The 18,237-nt window shown below is 43.0% G+C and overlaps 2 protein-coding genes across 2 annotated transcripts; both read right to left on the bottom strand.

The window, feature by feature from the left end:
* Positions 1-288: 288 nt before the first annotated feature.
* On the bottom strand, positions 289-2,154 carry foxl1 (forkhead box L1). The gene has a single exon (XM_030731954.1). The coding sequence runs from the start codon at positions 2,016-2,018 to the stop codon at positions 849-851; it is 1,170 nt and encodes a 389-aa protein (XP_030587814.1). The 5' UTR covers positions 2,019-2,154; the 3' UTR covers positions 289-848.
* An 11,551-nt stretch (positions 2,155-13,705) lies between these two features.
* On the bottom strand, positions 13,706-17,557 carry acd (ACD shelterin complex subunit and telomerase recruitment factor). Its single transcript, XM_030730684.1, has one exon. The coding sequence runs from the start codon at positions 17,246-17,248 to the stop codon at positions 15,575-15,577; it is 1,674 nt and encodes a 557-aa protein (XP_030586544.1). The 5' UTR covers positions 17,249-17,557; the 3' UTR covers positions 13,706-15,574.
* Between the last annotated feature and the right edge of the window lie 680 nt (positions 17,558-18,237).

Here is an 18,237-nt window from a genome sequence, read left to right as displayed (position 1 = left end):
TCTATCTATCTATCTATCTATCTATCTATCTATCTATCTATCTATCTATCTATCTATCTATCTATCTATCTATCTATCTGTACATCAAAGACTCTGAATAGCTCTTTAAACTAGAGGCCTTGTTAATCATCACATGGTCATATTTCACTTGGGGACAATCCTGATTTCTGTTTCATTTGTAACTAAACATAGATGAAAGTGATGATCTTCAGTTAAAGTATAAAATATACACGTTATCACATTTTCTTAAAAAAGAACAAAGGTGCGGTTTTTCAGCAGTTTCTATTTATTGTTTCGTACCACAGTTTCAAATAAATCATGTCCACGTTATTGACTGGATTTTATTTTACAGTAAAATAAATGTTCAAATCCAGAGCAGAGTGGAAAATATCATAGGTTTTGGTTATATCACTACTGAGTACTAAACTTCATATTGCATGGCATCTTCAGGCCCAGACATGACAATAAAAATTATTTTTAAATTGCGCACCGTGTTTGCTTAAGGGCTTCCACCATCATGAATAAAAGTTTTGCATATATGAATATTTACATTGCCTTTTCACCCGTTTATTATGCTGAACATTATGCTTTCCGCAGCCACAGATTCTGAGGAGCAACAACTTTGGGGAAAAAAGAAGGGAAAAAAAACGAATTATAACCACAAACCTGCAAAGGACGCATGCGTAAAGATGGAGTTAAAGGTCTTCCTTCTTTGTCATTGTCTGAACTTTAAAGTCGATGCTGTTTCTTCTCAAACACTGAGCTAGCGCAGTAACTCAGCAGGTAAAGCGACCTACAGACTTTACACTTTTACGCACTAGCGCGTAAAATACGCAAAAACCTGATAGTCATTTAAAATGCAGCACTTTGTCGGGGCAGGCGAGTGACAGGTAAGAACAAAATGGAAATCCCATCTGGTATAACTGATGCTGACGCGCACCAAGGACCACGGACGCACTGAACGCTGGACTTTGACCCTGTGCGCACGTCTCCGCTGGCACACCGAGGATGCCGCCTCGTATTTCTTCCTCACTCTTGGCCAAAATGCTGTCTATGCTAAAACCTTTGGATTTCTCCCTGTTCAGTGCATTTCCTTTCGGCCTGTCTGGCGCAGGTGCGGTCAGGTTTGTGTTTCCTGCACAGCTGACTGTGCAGAGTGGACCTCTTTCTCTTTGGCTGAATGCAGACTTTCTCTCCTCTGATTTCGGGTCAAGAGCCGCGACTGGGAGCTGCACATCGTCCATCCACAGCGGAGCGTGCTTTGGAGCGGAGCATTGCTCCGACTGTGGGGCGTTAAGCTCCCTCACGGCGGAGTCACTGGTGTACTGAGTAGGAGACACTTTAAGTCTCTGTATGGAGGGGGTTTGCGGCTGTTCCGCGTGGTTAAACTCGGCAAGAACAGGTTTTCTGTCTGCGTGTGATCCCCTCTCCTCCTCATCCCTGGGGGGTACTTCTGTTATCCTGGAGCCAGTCTGATGTTTCGGAGAGGTTTGAGGGTCCCTGGGTTGTCCCGGGCCCTTGGTGCGCTTGTGTCCAGTGGCTTTAGAGTCCAGAGCCTCCTGCTGGCACTTGGCCTTCCTCTTCCTCCGGCGGTAGTTGCCATTTTCAAACATATCCAGACACTTGGTGTCCAGCGTCCAGTAGCTGCCTTTGCCCGGCCGGCCCTTCTCTCGGGGCACCTTGATGAAGCAGTCGTTCAGGGACAGGTTGTGGCGGATCGAGTTCTGCCAGCCCTGCTTGTTGTCGTGATAGAAAGGGAATCGGTCCATGATAAACTGGTAGATGCCGCTGAGCGTGGCGCGCTGCTCTGGCGCGCTCTTGATGGCCATGGCGATGAGCGCAATGTAGCTGTAGGGCGGCTTCTGCGGGGGTTCATGGCGGGTCGGCACGAAGCTCAGGGCGGTGGGCACGACGCCGCCGCTGTCCCCTCCGTACAAGTAGATCAACGGGGAAGCGGAGAGGCTCAAAGCCGAGGATGTCACTCCGAGCGACGGAAGACGGCCGTGGTAGAGAGTCATGACGCCAGGAAAGCTGCAGTGTGTCCCGGGGAAAGTTGAGCCTGCTCCCGGAGCTCCTCTCCTCCACTGACTGACTCTCCGGCCTCATGAGGGCCCCAGAAAAATGTTAATAATTGTTGTACGTTTGCTGTGTTATGTTGACTTTGCACTGGGAAATAAATTGTCCATCATAAACAGTCGGTGCTGTTCTTAGCCCACCCACATTAATTAAAATTTCATTGCGCTGAAACTCCCTCATGTCTCCCTCCTCTGCCCAACAACCAATGAGGTGCCGGGTTATTCCCTCATCTGTTTATAGAATTAGTCGCTTGATAAGTCTGCCCACCCAGGTCGAATCAAGCTGTGTTTATTTGGAAAAATTTCCGGGCACCCAATACATAAACGCACTGATGTGCTGTTTGAAATATCACGTCCACCCCTGACGCTGAGAGTTGCTCACACAGAGAGAACAAGCAAACATTGCCGAGTCCTTTCTGGGAGTTGCTGCGAGTTCACGCGAATGAAAACAAAGTGTATAAAAGGGAAAATAACTGAAACCATTTCTTTTCACTCGTGTCAGTCTCTCGTTTTGCTTCCAGTCCAACACAAATGACGCAGAGGGAATATTTCCGCAGCAAACACCGCAAAACTTCATTTCAAAGAATATCTGAGCGCAGAAATCATGGATGGCTGACAATATAATAATACTGATCAGGGATAAAACTGCTGCAGGCTCACAGCTGCTCTATTGGTAGTGTTATTAAAATGATTATATGAGTACCACAAAAGTTTGTCGTAGTTCAACATTTGCAGCTTAATTGAATCAGTTCTGTTTAATCATCAGTGGGAAAACGCTCCAACTACAGGCCTGGATGAAGGGCTCATAGCTGCAGTATGGAGACATGGATAAATCACTGAGTAAAAGATGGAAGCAGCTTCTCGGTCTGAAAAAATTCATTCTTCTGAATGACCAGCAGGGGGAGACTGCTATGGAAGTCTATGGGAAAACAGCCCTCCGCAACTCTCCTGATAACTTTATGGACTCACTTCCTCATAACAAATAAAACATAAAGTTAATTTCATATATGATGGTCATTATTAGAGTCTGAGACAAGGATTATAATTAATGACATGTTAGCCAAGAGCTCCTTTTATTACCTTCTTTAGATACACTGGAAATTCTTTATGAAAATGAATAAGATCAGCCTGTCACGTGACAAATTAGCGTAACATGTGACGTCATGGCGTGGAATAACCTGCCTCAGGTGAACTCTGAACCGAGATTCTGCTTCGTATAAAGAGTTACTGTCACTGTGTTTTCAGCCTTTAGGAGGGGATGGGGGGCAGTCTGACACTGACCACAACACAACATAAAGAAATGCTTGTCTGTTTTATTATTTATTTATTCATATGTTTGTTTATTGTGATTTCTGCTGTGCTTGTGTGCTATCTGTAAAAGCTGCTACTGGAACTTTAATTTCCCTGATGGATTCTTCCTAAAATAAGATAAGATGAACTTTAATGATCCACGATGGGGACATTTGCACATTACAACAGTTCAAGTACAGAGAAGAAGGATGAAATAATATAAAATAGAAAACACTATATACATAAAAAAATATATCAATACAATACAGTATACATCAAAACACTATATACAGGGATTAATGAAGTTTTATCTAATCTAATCTAATTTATGTTCCTTTTTCTTTCAGATTCGAACCTTTGTAACTATATTTTTAAAGCGGTCTCTTTGTGACTGAAACAACACAGTGAGAACACATGGGGGGGTGACGTCAGATGCAAATGTTCTGGACATTACCATTTCAAAAAGGCAGACACCCGCCATCACTTCGTTAAAGAGCCCAGTGACCACGCCCCTCTTTTCCTAAGTCCTTATCTCCTTCAAACATTTCCTTCCTCGTAGACCTCGTAGATTAGGAAAAGGAGGTAAGAGGTCAGTTTTGGAATATTTTACTCTAACACTAGACCCATGAGAAAGCAACCCTTCAAAGTAAAACAGAAAGTAACCAAAGTCTAACACTAAACATGAAGATTTTAGTGTGGACTCATCTCTGTTCTTGTCCTGTTGGACCTCAGTGCAGCTTTGATACTGTTGACCATAACATTTTATTACAGAGATTAGAGCTTGCTATAGGTATTAAAGGTACTGCACTGCAGTGGTTTGAATCATATTTATCTCATAGACTCCAATTTGTTCATGTAAATGGGGAGTCTTCTTCAGACAGTAAGGTTAATTATGGAGTTCCACAGGGTTCTGTGCTAGGACCAATTTTATTTACATTATACATGCTTCTCTTAGGCAGTGTTATTAGAAAGCACTGCATCAATTTTCATTGTTATGCAGATGATACTCAGCTTTACCTATCAATGAAGCCAGATGACACACATCAATTAGTTAAACTGCAGGAATGTCTTAAAGACATTAAGGCCTGGATGACCTCTAATTTCCTGCTTCTAAATTCAGATAAAACTGAAATTCTTGTTCTCGGCCCCACAAATCTTAGAAACATGGTGTCTAACCAGATGCTTACTCTGGATGGCATTACTTTGGCCTCCAGTAACACTGTGAGAAATATTGGAGTCATTTTTCACCAGGATATGTCCTTCAATGCACATATTAAACACATATGTAGGACCGCTTTTTTGCAATATTTCTAAAATTAGAAACATCCTTTCTCAGAGTGATGCTGAAAAGGTAATTCATGCATTTATTACTTCTAGGCTGGATTATTGTAAATCATTATTATCAGGCTGTCCTAAAAGCTTAGTTATGCTGCTATAGGCCTAGGCTGCTGGGGGGTTCCCATGATGCACTGAATGTTTCTTTTCATTCACATTTACTTTGTTTATACTCCACTCTGCATTTAATCATTAGTTATTATTAATCTCTGTCTCTCTCCCCCCTCAGCAGATGACCCCCCCGCCCTGAGCCTGGTTCTGCTGGAGGTTTCTTCCTGTTAAAGGGAGTTTTTCCTTCCCACTGTCACCAAGTGCTGCTCATAGGGGGTCGTTTTGACTATTGGGTTTTCGCTGTAATTATTGTAGGGTCTTTACCTACAATACAAAGCGCCAATCAATCCAATCAATGAACAAAAGTAGCCCAAAGAAATTATTTAAAACAGTTTCAGTTAGAGGGAGAGACAGAATACTCAAACAGGTGGCTAAAAGTTACATAAAAAGTTCAACTATAAAGTGTTTTTTAGTACATAATAGATGTTGATGTTAAAGTTGGTTTGAGTACGATGTTAACAGTTTAAAGTTCAGCTAAACATTACATAAAAAACAAGCTAAAAGTGATTGTTTAGCAGAGATCGTAATAGCTCAAAAATAAGAGAAGTGAAATGGTTCACTTCACAGCTAAAAGCAACAGAAGCAGTTTGGTCACCAAATTATTGTCATCACTGAGCACTCAGCTCTGTGCTTTCACAGAGACTACAGGTGATGCCGATCCTTTCAGGATGGAAGTGCTGGAACTGTACTTGGAGCAGCCACATACTCGGGCCTAGATTGCCTTACAAGGACAACATAGACAGTGTATTATTTGTAGATGTGAGCATGATGCTTTATATTATGTATTTTCCTGTTTATAGGTCAGAGGAGGATTATAACAACTTTACAAGTGCACACAGCTGGCTCCTGCTTACATTACGACCTCGCCGCTTTCAGTGCATAAACTCAGAAGTTGCTCTTTTCTCTGTTTCTCTCTGAGCAGACGGTGATTCATTAGCAAATTCAGCTAAACTAACATGAAAGCATGAGAGGAGTGCAGGCCACAGCGAGCAGGATTCACGCTCCGACATTCCACTGGAAACTTTGCAGGAGACTTTTTATTAAATCTATCTCAGCACAGCAGACAGCCTGTGATGATTATTAAGAGGGATGTCAGCCAGTTGCCCCACTGTTACAACCAATGTGAGTTACACAATTAGCATTGTGTCCAAAGTCCAGTAGCCATTTTATCAGAAACACATTATTAGACACGAGGTCCACTGACTGATGCCTCTTCCTGTCTCTGATAGTTTTCTCCATTTTGTGCTGATTTCAGTTCCTTTACAATCTTTTTCCATCTCACGAGTTTCCCAGATTAAACTAAAAGGACATTTCAATCATGGCCTCCACTGAAAAATGTTTTTTAGGCTAAAACTGGCTAAATCCATGTCTGTGTTAATTTTTTTTGTTCTAAAGATTTATGTAGCCTTTATTCCTCACCTACAGGACAAAAAAGACAGGAAGCAGGCAGGAAACGCCCTGAAGCTCGCCAGAACCCGGGAGGCCTCTGCAGAGGCCTTATGGAGGGCCTTCATAACTGGTGAGCTAAAGCACCCCCTGTTCATACTGTTTTCACTGTTTGGTTATTTTGTGTATCTTTACAGTTGCTAGTACAGTAGGTGTCATGTATCTTTGTTGTCATATTGTGTCTTTACAGTTGCTTTGCGGTGGTTTTTCACCTGCATGTTGTTAAAATGTTGAAGAGAAAAACCAGGACAGACAAAAAACTAGGCTGGGCTCACAGGAAGCAAAAAAACAAACACTTTAATAACTAAAAGATTATACGAAGCACCGAGAATGACGGCGGGAAAAAAAACACCTTACTCGGACTGATCAAAAGGGAGAGAAAAGAAGGCAGAACTGCAGCAACATGGAGAAGAGTGAAGGAGTCGCCAGAGTAAATACAGAGCAGCAGAATAAGGACCAGGTGAACTCAGTCAGACTCTTAACATGGGTGGAAAAATGAAGACAGGAAGTACAAACAGTGAAAGAGGATCTAAGCTTCAAAATAAAACAGAAAGCCCTGACTGCACAAATGGGGGGGGGGGCATTAGACAGGAAACCATTCAGCATTCATGTCCATATTATCCTCTCTTTGTGGTCATTTTGCACACATGGACATGATGGGGGGGGTACACTCATTTCCCATCAGCTCCTGTTCATGTCTCTTAGTTTGGTCACTGCAAGGCTTTTGTCCTTTTCCTCTGCACCACGACTCCCTGACCTCGTAGGTCTGTATCCTATTCAGTTATCCTTCTGTGTGTTGAAACATCCCATCATCTCGTTTATTTGGCACCTGTTAAAACTAACAGAATGAGCTTCTAATGTTTCCTGCCCTCCTGATCATAACACACAGCAGCAGATTCAGAGGAAACAAACTCAGCACATCACCACCAACACCTCAGAACAGCTGTCAAACCTCACCGAGCTGAAGCTACGCTGTGCAGGAGAGTGGACCAAACTTCTCCATGATGAGACTGATGAAGCCAACATCACTGCAGCTGATTGCTGCTGAAGATGAGTTGAAAAGCTACTGACTCATGGGGCATACTCTGTTTTCATACAGTCTATCCAAGGCCAGAACACCTTCTGCTTAATCTGATATAGTTTCTCAAAATCAGTAAATAAAAATACTGAGTTCTAATGTCTAAAATGTTTCATTGGTGTCCCAGCAGGCACTTTCTTTATTCTTCTGCACAGCAGTCTCTCTTTCTTTCTTTCTGTCTCTCTTTACTGTACACTGTCTAATAAAGGCATAAAAGGCCAAAAACCCATCTTTAAACTCAGTCTGCAGTGCTGGACCGCTGCATCAGCTTGAAGTTCATAAGAATGTGGAGTTGAACAAGTATGGTTTGTGTCTGGTGTTCAGTGACACCTTCTGGCCCAATAAAAATCTGCACTGATGTATTACTATGAATTTTACAGATGTTGGAGTATACAGAGTGAAAATTCATCAAATCTTTAAAAAGTACAGAAATCCCTCACTTATCGCAGGTGTTACGTTCCAAGACCACCCGCGATAAGTGAAAATCCGTGAAGTAGGGACGCTCAGGGGCGTAGGAATGAGTTTCCTATTGGGGGGGACACATATCGGAAACCTGACAGCTCCATAAATACTCTGAGAAAAGCATTAAAAAATGCTATTTGATCTTTTACTTTCTTATTTTTCAAATGTTTCTTGGAAAAATAGTGTTGTGTACACTTATATGATTGCATGTATAATTTACATATGTATATGTTTTATAATTGTAGGACGTGGGTAAACTGGCTTGAGCACAGATAACTGTTACCAGTGCATAGTTACCAATGGACAGATAAATTGTCCCCTTAGAATTATAAGGTTCTGACAATTTTGACGAAACTGAGTTGTTGTCATATACTTATTCTCTGACCACTTATCAACAATATGTAAGAGATTTTTTTTCAAATATATATATTTTTGGGCATTTTATTCACAAAATAATAAGGTTCTATCTGCAAAATCAAGCTTTAACTTGGTACTATAAGGTTCTATCTGTGAACCAATAGGCCCTTGAAATGTTCACAAGAGAGCCAATCAGGCTGCTTCTTTTTTGTAATGTTGGTGCCCAATGTCAAGCAAAGGAGCAGAGGAGATGCTAGAGATCTAGGGTAAATGGGGAAAAAAAAACATTGTGATAAATTATCCAGAATTTGTTTGACTCTCTGTACAAATTTTATTGAAATTTGAGTTTATTTATATGTCAAAGTATACACGTCCTAAATTTATATCAAATGTTTATTTTGTTCTATTTATTTATTATAAATTGTATTTTTACTCGTTGGTTTTCATATAATTATATGAGTTATCTTAAGAAAACTTTGGAAAAATAAAGGATGGGAAAAAAGAGGGCTCAGTCTGCCAACATGAGTTTAATGAAAAGTTTGTTTTTTTTTTTGTTTTTTTTTTTTTAATTGTACAATTTTAAAATTGTGTAATAGATGTTATGCAGCAAGGCGGCATGGTGGTTAACACTACTGCCTCACCGCTAGATTGACATCAAGGTCTGGGTTCGATTCCACCTTGGCCCAGGTCTCTCTGTGTGGAGTTTGCATGTTTTCCCCATGTCTGTGTGGGTTTCCTCCCACAGTCCAAAGACATGCAGTTACTGGGGTTAGGTTAATTGGTTCACTCTAAATTGCCCATAGGTGTGAATGGTTGTCTGTGTTAGCCCTGCAACAGGCTGGCGACCTATACAGGGTGTACTGTGCTTCTCACCCTATGTCAGCTGTGATAGGCTCCAGACCCCCCCCCCCCCCCCCCCCCCCCCCCGGCCCTGAACAGAATAAGCGGAAGAGAATGGATGGATGGAGATGTTGTAGCACTGAAACATTCAAAGATAAAACTTTGTCAAGCATCATCTTCTTCTAGTAAAGGGGAGGGAAATGTGTCCATAAAAACAGTTTGCCATGAAAGAAGAAACTTAAAAAATGTCACAGAATTCATTAAATTTGATTTAACCATACTTGTGGACATTCTATTATATCTATAATTTTATGGTTTAAAACTTACTATAAGTTAACTATTTTTCATTCCTTGAAAAAAGTAGTAGTTATCACATTTTGCAGATAGAACCTTATAATTCCAAACAAAAAATGAGTTTTTAGAATTAGAAGGTTCTATCTGCATTATACTTGTTCAAAAATACAAAAACAAACAAACAAAAAACATTTGCACATTTAATAGGATTTTGATATTACTGATTTAGAATACATATAGGGTGTGTTTCATAATCATGTGTGAACAAGACTTATTCCATGTGTAATTTTTGCTATACAGAGTGCAAAAACTTTAAAGCTCAATATCTCAAAACTGGTCAGAATGTAGAAAGAACCTTATGATTCTGAGGGGACGAAATGTTACCAGTGCACAGATAAATGTTACCAGTGCATACACAAATATTACCAGTGCATAGATAATTGTTACAAATGTATAGATAATTGTTACCAGTGCACACATAAATGTTACCAATGCATAGACAAATGTTACCAGTGCACAGATAAATGTTACCAGTGCATACACAAATATTACCAGTGCATAGATAATTGTTACAAATGTATAGATAATTGTTACCAGTGCACACATAAATGCATAGACAAATGCATAGACAAATGTTACCAGTGCACTAGCATAAAGTTTCATTACAAATGTGAGCTTGGGGGCCCCCTGGTGGTGGTAGCCGCATATGTCGCCTATGCCTCAGTCCGTCTCCTCGCCGCTCCGCGCCGCCCACGCGGCAAAAAGCGGTATCTGATGGCTGTCATTGGGTCATCAGTTCAGTGGCAGAGCTAGACTTTTTTCAAGGGGTGGCCAAAGGGTGAGCAAGGCTTTATCAGAGGGGTCCATATACAAATGATGAACGAAAGGAAACAAATATTTTCTCATACACACTCAAATTAAAATGGTTTATTTAACAAAGATTTGCCATGACCAAACAAGACGTTAAACGGCACTATGGAACAGTGAACATGTAAATGTAAACTCAGAGCCCAGAATATGACCAAAAACAAATTCTCAAAAATAAATAAATAAAACTGGCTCCAAACAGTAAACTGCAAGACAATACCACCAGAGCTGACCAGCATTACCCTGGTGGTATTTACAAAGGTTTGAGAAACACTGCTATGGTCAAATAAGCTTTGAATGGGAACAACATACCGCAAACTCAAAGCCAGGATACACTCAAGAGAGCATAATTCTCCGATTTTGGTGGGAAGAAGCAAAATCTTTTACAAAGTCATCCATGTTGAGGGTATGTGCCCTCCTTGACTCAACACTGAGAATGCCAAGGTGACTTAACCTGTCATCAGCCATAGTTGTTCTAAGGTGGTTTTTGATCAGTTTTAGAGCAGAAAAACTTCGCTCACAGGATGCAGTACTGACTGGGATAACAACTGAAATCTTACAAAGTCTAAACAGCTCATGGAAAACCTCTTTATAAGGTTCCAGGAACACAACAAAGTCAAGTAAAGTAGAGGGTCTCTCTAACCCACTTTTTTCTCTCCTCAGAAGAAGCCGTCTGGTTTTACGGAAGAGGATTAGGGCCACTATAAAAAAAAAATGGGGCATTGGAAAAAAAACAAAAAAACAGCCAGAATTGTGACTTTAATCTCACAATTCTGACTTTTTTCTCAGAATTCTGACTTTAATCACACAATTCTGACTTTTTTCTCACAATTCTGACTTTTTTCTCAGAATTCTGACTTTATTCTCAGAATTCTGACTTTAATCTCACAATTCTGACTTTTTTCTCACAATTCTGACTTTAAAGTCAGAATTCTGACTTTAATCTCACAATTCTGACTTTTTTCTCACAATTCTGACTTTTTTCTCACAATTCTGACTTTTTTCTCAGAATTCTGACTTTTTTCTCAGAATTCTGACATTAATCTCAAAATTCTGACTTTTTTCTCACAATTCTGGGTCTTTGAAGTATCCATCCATCCATCCATCCATTTTCTTCCGCTTATCCGGGGCCGGGTCGCGGGGGCAGAAGCCTAAGCAGAGAAGCCCAAGCTTCCCTCTCCCCAGCCACCTCCTCCAGCTCATCCGGAGGGACCCCAAGGCGTTCCCAGGCCAGCCGAGATACATAATCTCTCCAGCGTGTCCTGGGTCTACCACGGGGCCTCTTCCCGGTGGGACATGCCCGGAACACCTCACCCAGGAGGCGGCCAGGAGGCATCCTAATCAGATGCCCGAGCCACCTCAACTGGCTCCTTTCGATGTGGAGGAGCAGCGGCTCTACTCTGAGCCCCTCCCGGATGGCCGCACTCCTCACCTTATCTCTAAGGGAGAGGCCAGCCACCCTTCGAAGGAAACTCATTTCTGCCGCTTGTATTCGCGATCTTATTCTTTCGGTCACTACCCAAAGCTCGTGACCATAGGTGAGGGTAGGAACGTAGATCGACCGGTAAATCGAGAGCTCCGCTTTTACGCTAAGCTCCCTCTTCACCACGACGGACCGGTGCAGCGTCCGCATCACTGCAGAAGCAGCCCCGATCCGCCTGTCGATCTCCCGTTCCCTTCGCTGTCGATCTCACTCCTCCGTGAATCGCCACCTTATCGTGGTGGAGGGGTTTGTGTGTCCCAGTGATCCCAGGAGCTATGTTGTCTGGGGGCTTGTCCCCCTGGCAGGGTCTCCCATGGCAAACTGGTCCTGGGTGAGGGTCCAGACAAAGAGCGGTTCAGAAGACCCTTATGAGTGAAAAAACAAGGGAACAGTTTACCCTGCCCGGGATAGGGTTACCGGGGCCCCACCCTGGAGCCAGGCCTGGGGAGGGAGCTCGAGGGAGAGCGTCTGGTGGCCAGGCATTAGCCCGTGGTGCTTGGCCGGGCGCAGCCCGAAGAGGTTACATGGGCCTGCCCTCCTGCAGGCCCACCACCCGCAGGAGGTGTCGTAGGGGTCGGGTGCAATGTGTGTCGGGCGGTGGCCGAGGGCGGAGGCCCTGGCGGACCGATCCCCGGCTATCGAAACTGGCTGTTGGGTCTTTGAAGTAATCAGCTTAATTACAAAGACATGCAGAGGCGTGCAGTTGGTGAACCAACCTGCGGACGGACAATGGCTGATTTAAGTGAGTTTCTACGTGGGCGAGGGGTGCCAGAAGACACCATTTCAATAATGGAAGAGCAGAAGGTGAGTAACAAAGACAGTTTGTCGGCTGGCACTTTTTTCTCAGGAAGTTACCGTTTGTTGTTAGCATGTTTGTTAGCTTATAATGTTAGGCAAATAGGCCACGTCTCACATTACTTCAAAGTCGGCGAATTGACGGGTTTTTGAGTATTATTGTATTTCTTTTCAGTTTGAGCTGAGTATGTTTACTACGGCAATTAAGCAGCACATTATGGGTGCTAGCCGTCTGCTAATATCAGTTTAAGACTGTTCAAGACTGAAATCACAATTTATACTCTATGCTAGCCTAACTCTCAGCACGGTTCTAGTCAGCTGCACCGGGCTGAGAATTTCACCGGTTCGCTATTGGAAGTGATCGTCCCCTCCACCCCCTCACCCCCACCCCCCGGTTCCTAGGCCTATGGGGACGCTATATTTATTTTAATGCTTATACATTATTTTAGTAGTTATACACTATTTTAAGCTTTTATAAACCCTCCCCACACACCCATACACCAAATATATACATTACTGTACAACACGTACTACGCATGTGAAGAACGAGTACCGCAAAAACCCGCGAAACAGCGAAAATACCGCAATAAATATTTGACACTAATATTGATTGAAAACCCGCTAAACAGCGAGTCCGCGAAAAGCGAACCGCGAAGTCGCGAGGGATTACTGTAAATCTGAATATTTGATCAGTAATAAACACAAAGTAGAAACTGGTGTTAAAACGCTGGGTGTGATTCTCAGGCTAGTGCGTCTTTGTACTGACGAAGAACAGCTAGTAATAATAAGGAATAATCCGAGGTTTTAGTGCTTTAGTCTCTGAAAGTGTTTAGTATGCAGATCTGTACACATCATATTATTGGATCTTGATTATTGATTCATTAATGTGTGTCTCGATTTAAGGTTGCAGCTGGTTCTAGGTTCAGTTTTTGTAGTTTAGCCTTTTTTGGATTTGAAATCGAACAGTCATGTGACTGAAATGCAGACATTCAGCTTTGATTCAAAGGTTTTATCAAATTTACTGCATTAACTGTTCAGGAAGTGCAGCCACGTGCACACACAGAACTGTAATAACTGAATCGCCTGAGATGAGAGAAATAGGAGGTGAAATAAGCTAAAGGTCAAAGGTGAGGCAGACTTTGGGCCGAAGCACCGAGGTCAGAACAGGCAGGATCCGTGCATCACCAAAGTATGATCACATCGTAAAAATCAACACAACAAAACAGAATTTTCACATTTTATTTTTCGATGTATTTATTGTACCGTGGAATAATGGAACCTTTTGATTCCAGTGAATGACACAAAATTCAATAATAATAATAATAAATGGCACCTGTATGACTTGGTCTATAAAGAAATCCAATGATTTTTCAGTTTACCACCAAAAGAAAAGCATCAAATCTGCACATCCGAGAATCACAGAGCAATATATGATTTTCTTCTTAAATAAAAATCCGATGAAGCTTTTACAATCAAATGCTATGCAAAGCTGAATATAATAAAATGTCTATAAAATAGAATAAAATGGTTACTAAATGTAGAGCACAAAGCAGCACAGCTCAGTGAATCATGAGGCTGATGTCATGATGTCACAGTGACATACCAGAAGATTTATATAATAATGATGGTCCTGCTGTTCTGCCACCTGATTCGCTCTCAGTGTGGAGACCTGCGTGACATCACAGCACAGCGCCAGTCTCCATTTGATTGGTTAGACAGAAGCCAAAGATCAGTTTAACCTCTGATTGGTCCCCAAGTAAAAACAAATATCCACTAATGCAGCTTTATCACCACTTCAGCTGAGCTGTGTTTGGGTTCTACTGCAGACCATGAAGCAGCTGAGCTTCATGAGTGTTTATTGTTTTTATTTAAGCTGGACTCTGATGATTTCCACATTCAACAATGAAAAGCACAGAAAGCTGCAGAGATGCTCTGAAACATTAACATGACTTTGTTACACAGCCAAACTCCAGATGTTATTAATCTGCCTTCATTCATTCATTGTTTTGACTACAAAACAGAAAATTGTGGGAAAAAAGCAGATGACTTTAAAACACAAAGATCTTCGGTGTACTGCTGTGTGACATCATCAATAACTCATCAATAATCCAGCTGCCGCAGACTTCTCTTAAACACTGAAGCTGTCCATTAACGGCTGAATCAAACTGTGGAGTCGATTTTGTGTCTGACAGAAAAATCATAGAACAGAGCAAAACCGCACACACACACACACACACACACTGCACCATACAAAAACAAACAGGGACTCCAAAAGGGAAACAAAATCATGCACCAGGTAAAGCACAGCGCTCCTGCTCAGGTGTGTATCTGCGTGCTACATCCAGGCTGTACAGCTGCTCCATAATGGTGTTTATTCCAGTAATGTTGATTATTTAACATGGTTATTAGAATAGAACTAAAACTTTATTGTCCTGCATGGGAAATTTGTCTTGGATAAACAGTGTTACAATTCTCATAATAAAAACAGAGAGAAGATACAAAGTAATACTAAAAGTTCATCTCTAACAACACTCAAATGCACATCGGTTAGGCTCCGGGCTTTTTAAACAGTGCTGAGTCTTTATTCAATAATGCAACAGATGTTGGGAGGAATGAGAGCTTGTAGTGGTTTGTTTTACAGCTTTACTTGCTCAGTAACGTCTCCCTTAAGGTGACAGCTAGTCATGCAGAGCAGGTCCAGCCCACAAGACTCAGCTCAACAGCTGATTATGGCTGAGATTAAACGGTCTCACCTCTCCTGTAGCTCAACTGATTTTGTTAAATGCAAATTTTTCAATTTTTTCTGAATTAAAGACAAAACTCCAAACAAACAGGAAGAAACATTTAGAATGCCCCCCCCCAAAAGGCCCTGAGTTTAATATCAAACTAGGAAGCAGTGACTGAGGAACACCAGGGTTTCTCTGGGTTTATTTAGTTTGTTATTTATTTCACTCATTTTTCCTGAGATAGCACACAGCAGATAAGCATCAGCTGTAAATGACATCATCTATCAGCTGATACGGATATTCAGCCAATAAACTGAAGCATCTCTAACAGAAACGCTCATCAGAGAGGTCTGAGGTCATTGCCACCAAACTGAAACAATACCAGAACAAAACCTAAAGAGGTGACCTGGGCCGCTCACGCTACGTCTGCAGGATTATCCGCCTGCCTCGGAGTCACGAGGTACTTCACAGCCCAGTGCAGCAAAGATTCAGCCGCTCTGAAGCGACTGAAGTCCTGTAGATTCTGTCCACACACACGATATGAGTAAGAGAAGGGGCTGCCGTCTCTGTGAACCTTTAGAATTTTTCTCGGGACATTCCCTGTAGCCCGTTTAGGACTGCTGCCATCTTCGGCTCTGGGGCCTCCTGCCTGAGTGTCAAAGAGCCACGATGGAGGGCTGCTGCTCAGCTCCCCCTCCCTGTCCTCCACCAAGTTGCTAAGGCCTTCTGTTGTCGGCTCACTTAGTTTCCTCTTTGCCTTTCTGTGTCTTCTCACAACCATCTCCTCGCTTTCTTGGTTCAGAGCCCGGAGGCTTTGCGGTGCTGTCAGGGTACAATGTTTGTCCATTTCTGGTGGAATTGCAGGAGCTGAAGCTGAAGAAGAGGAAGTGGCAGTAGCAGGGAGGGTGGTCGGCTGTTTCTGGTAGGGTGGGAAGTAGCTGGACTCCACCAAGTGGTCAGGAAGCTGCGTGCTGGTGGCAGGATCAGGCCTGGATTCGGCAGCAGAGGCGGGGTGCGGAGATGCACTTGATGTAGCTTCTGGAGACGCATCAGAGGAAGTGGAGGAGACACATGGAGGAGAAAATATGTCCCACGGGTTGGATAAAGGCCTGTCAGTCCGGCCTGCAATCATGTCCTCCTGTAACATGCTGTCCTCCATTGGAAGAGGTGAGTCATCACTGGCCATGCAGACTCCCTCTACAGCTGCTGGCTGAGCTATCTGCCAGTGTGCATCATCAACAGAGGGCTGTGTGATCTCTGGAGGTTTGCAGACTTCTGGTAAATTCTCCTTTTCCCTTCTCTCTGTGCCGCTTGCAGCATTTTTTAGAGTCTGGACCTGCTGAGCATCTTCTTCTGGGATGAGAAGATATTTTATGGGGACAGTGAAACGTTTTTCTCCCTTATATCTGATCCTGTCCACATCCCAGCTTGTGGCAGGGTAGGTCAGCGTGGAGCGACAGGTGGAGGTGGAAGTGGAGGGCTGCGGGCTCGTGGGGCGTCCACTCGCTATGGTCAGCTTCTCCCTGATATCCTCCAGCACAGCCTGCAGACAGTCGTGCCGCCACTCCCCCAACAGCTCAGACAGATCAAACCCACACTGGCTCTTCTGAGAGTCCTCCTGACCCAGCAGAGCTCTCCACGTCTGATAGATCTTCATCCTGACAGACGGCAGGGTGGTGCAGCAGGGGGTGCTGTCTTTAACTGGACCTGCTGCGGTTGTAGCTAGCTCTCCAACTGATAAGAAGAACCTGCATTTAGTCTGTTCCAAGGACATGTGGAACTGCAGCCGGTAGTCATGGATGCAAACCGTGCTGTTGAGCAGGCTGGTGAAACACTCACGGTCCTCATGATCCTGCAGATGCTCCCAGGCTGATGCTGTGAGGATGGCTGGAATCTGAAGCACCCCATCAGACAAGAACAGCAGCCCTGTGGGGCCCTCAGAGTTTCCTGCCTGTGACTGGGATATCTGACCTACCCCGATGACATGAGCCTTCAACCCGCTGCCCACCTCCTCCTCATCCTGGCTGCCGTAGCTCGAGATGAGACGCTCTATCCACGGAGACAATCTGTTCCGCGCAGGTCGAAGCATGTTTGGCGTTTTAAACTGTACTGCAACAGCTACGCTCCGTCAGGCAAACAGTCCCATCACACCATCACTGTAGGACCCGCCAACACCAAACTGACAAGTTCTCACTTAGCTGAGCGACTCAGCGGAACTTTAACGCGACCTCAGTGACGTCCGCACTCTCCCAGCTTCGCCATCAGGCAGTACAGCTGGATAATCGGCAGCTTAAATAATCAGTCAGCGCTGTTACCTCCGTGTACTCTGTTTCCTTCTGTACTCCAGCTCGCAGCATTACAGCAGTCATGGCGGCGACAGTTCGTCAATTTACCGACAGAAAACAGCGACTCCTTCAAATTAAAAGCGCAAATGTTAATCGTTTCATTTTTACACCGAACGCTAATAAGACAATACTGTGCATATATTAATTCAACACCAAATACTCAGGCCAGTTGTCAATATTATGTATTTGAAAGGCATAAACGAGCCCGTAGGTCCATAAACTTTTACTGCCACCGGAAATCCTGAGAACTGCCACTCTCCCCAGAAATGTAAATGTTTCTCTTCTGGTAGTTTTCCTCCTTTTTTTTTTTTTTTTTTTTTGGTAGAAGGAGCGGTGGCCACAAATGCTGCTCTCTCGCTATATTTTTTCACGTGTTTCGACCAGGATCCACTTTTACGGCCCCGCCATCATGTTTTGGGGCATGAAGCCAGCAGCTGCAGAGAATTTCCAGCATCCATTAACAGTATGCTGGTGTTTTATGGGCAAAATAATAATAATAAACACATGGTCGATACTGCAAAAATTTAAAAAAATATCTGAAACTTTTTTTTTATGTATGTTTGTCTCTAAAAAGTAAAAAGGCACATATGCCCACTGATATAACAAAGGTTACATATCTGTTGCTCATGTAATTTGTTGTTTGGACTCACGGTGCTGTTGAACTACAGGAACACACTTTAACCTGAACGCTTCCGTTTTCATGATGCTCTGTTCAGGTGCTGTAGCGAAATTA

Source organism: Archocentrus centrarchus, chromosome 6 (genome assembly GCF_007364275.1).
Source record: "Archocentrus centrarchus isolate MPI-CPG fArcCen1 chromosome 6, fArcCen1, whole genome shotgun sequence".
Classification (NCBI taxonomy): domain Eukaryota; kingdom Metazoa; phylum Chordata; class Actinopteri; order Cichliformes; family Cichlidae; genus Archocentrus; species Archocentrus centrarchus.
This window is presented reverse-complemented; position numbering and strand designations above follow the sequence as displayed.

Bases quoted from the DNA above. Each gene is read 5' to 3' on its own strand.
- foxl1 (XM_030731954.1), bottom strand. From the start codon at position 2,018: ATGACTCTCTACCACGGCCGTCTTCCGTCGCTCGGAGTGACATCCTCG.
- acd (XM_030730684.1), bottom strand. From the start codon at position 17,248: ATGCTTCGACCTGCGCGGAACAGATTGTCTCCGTGGATAGAGCGTCTC.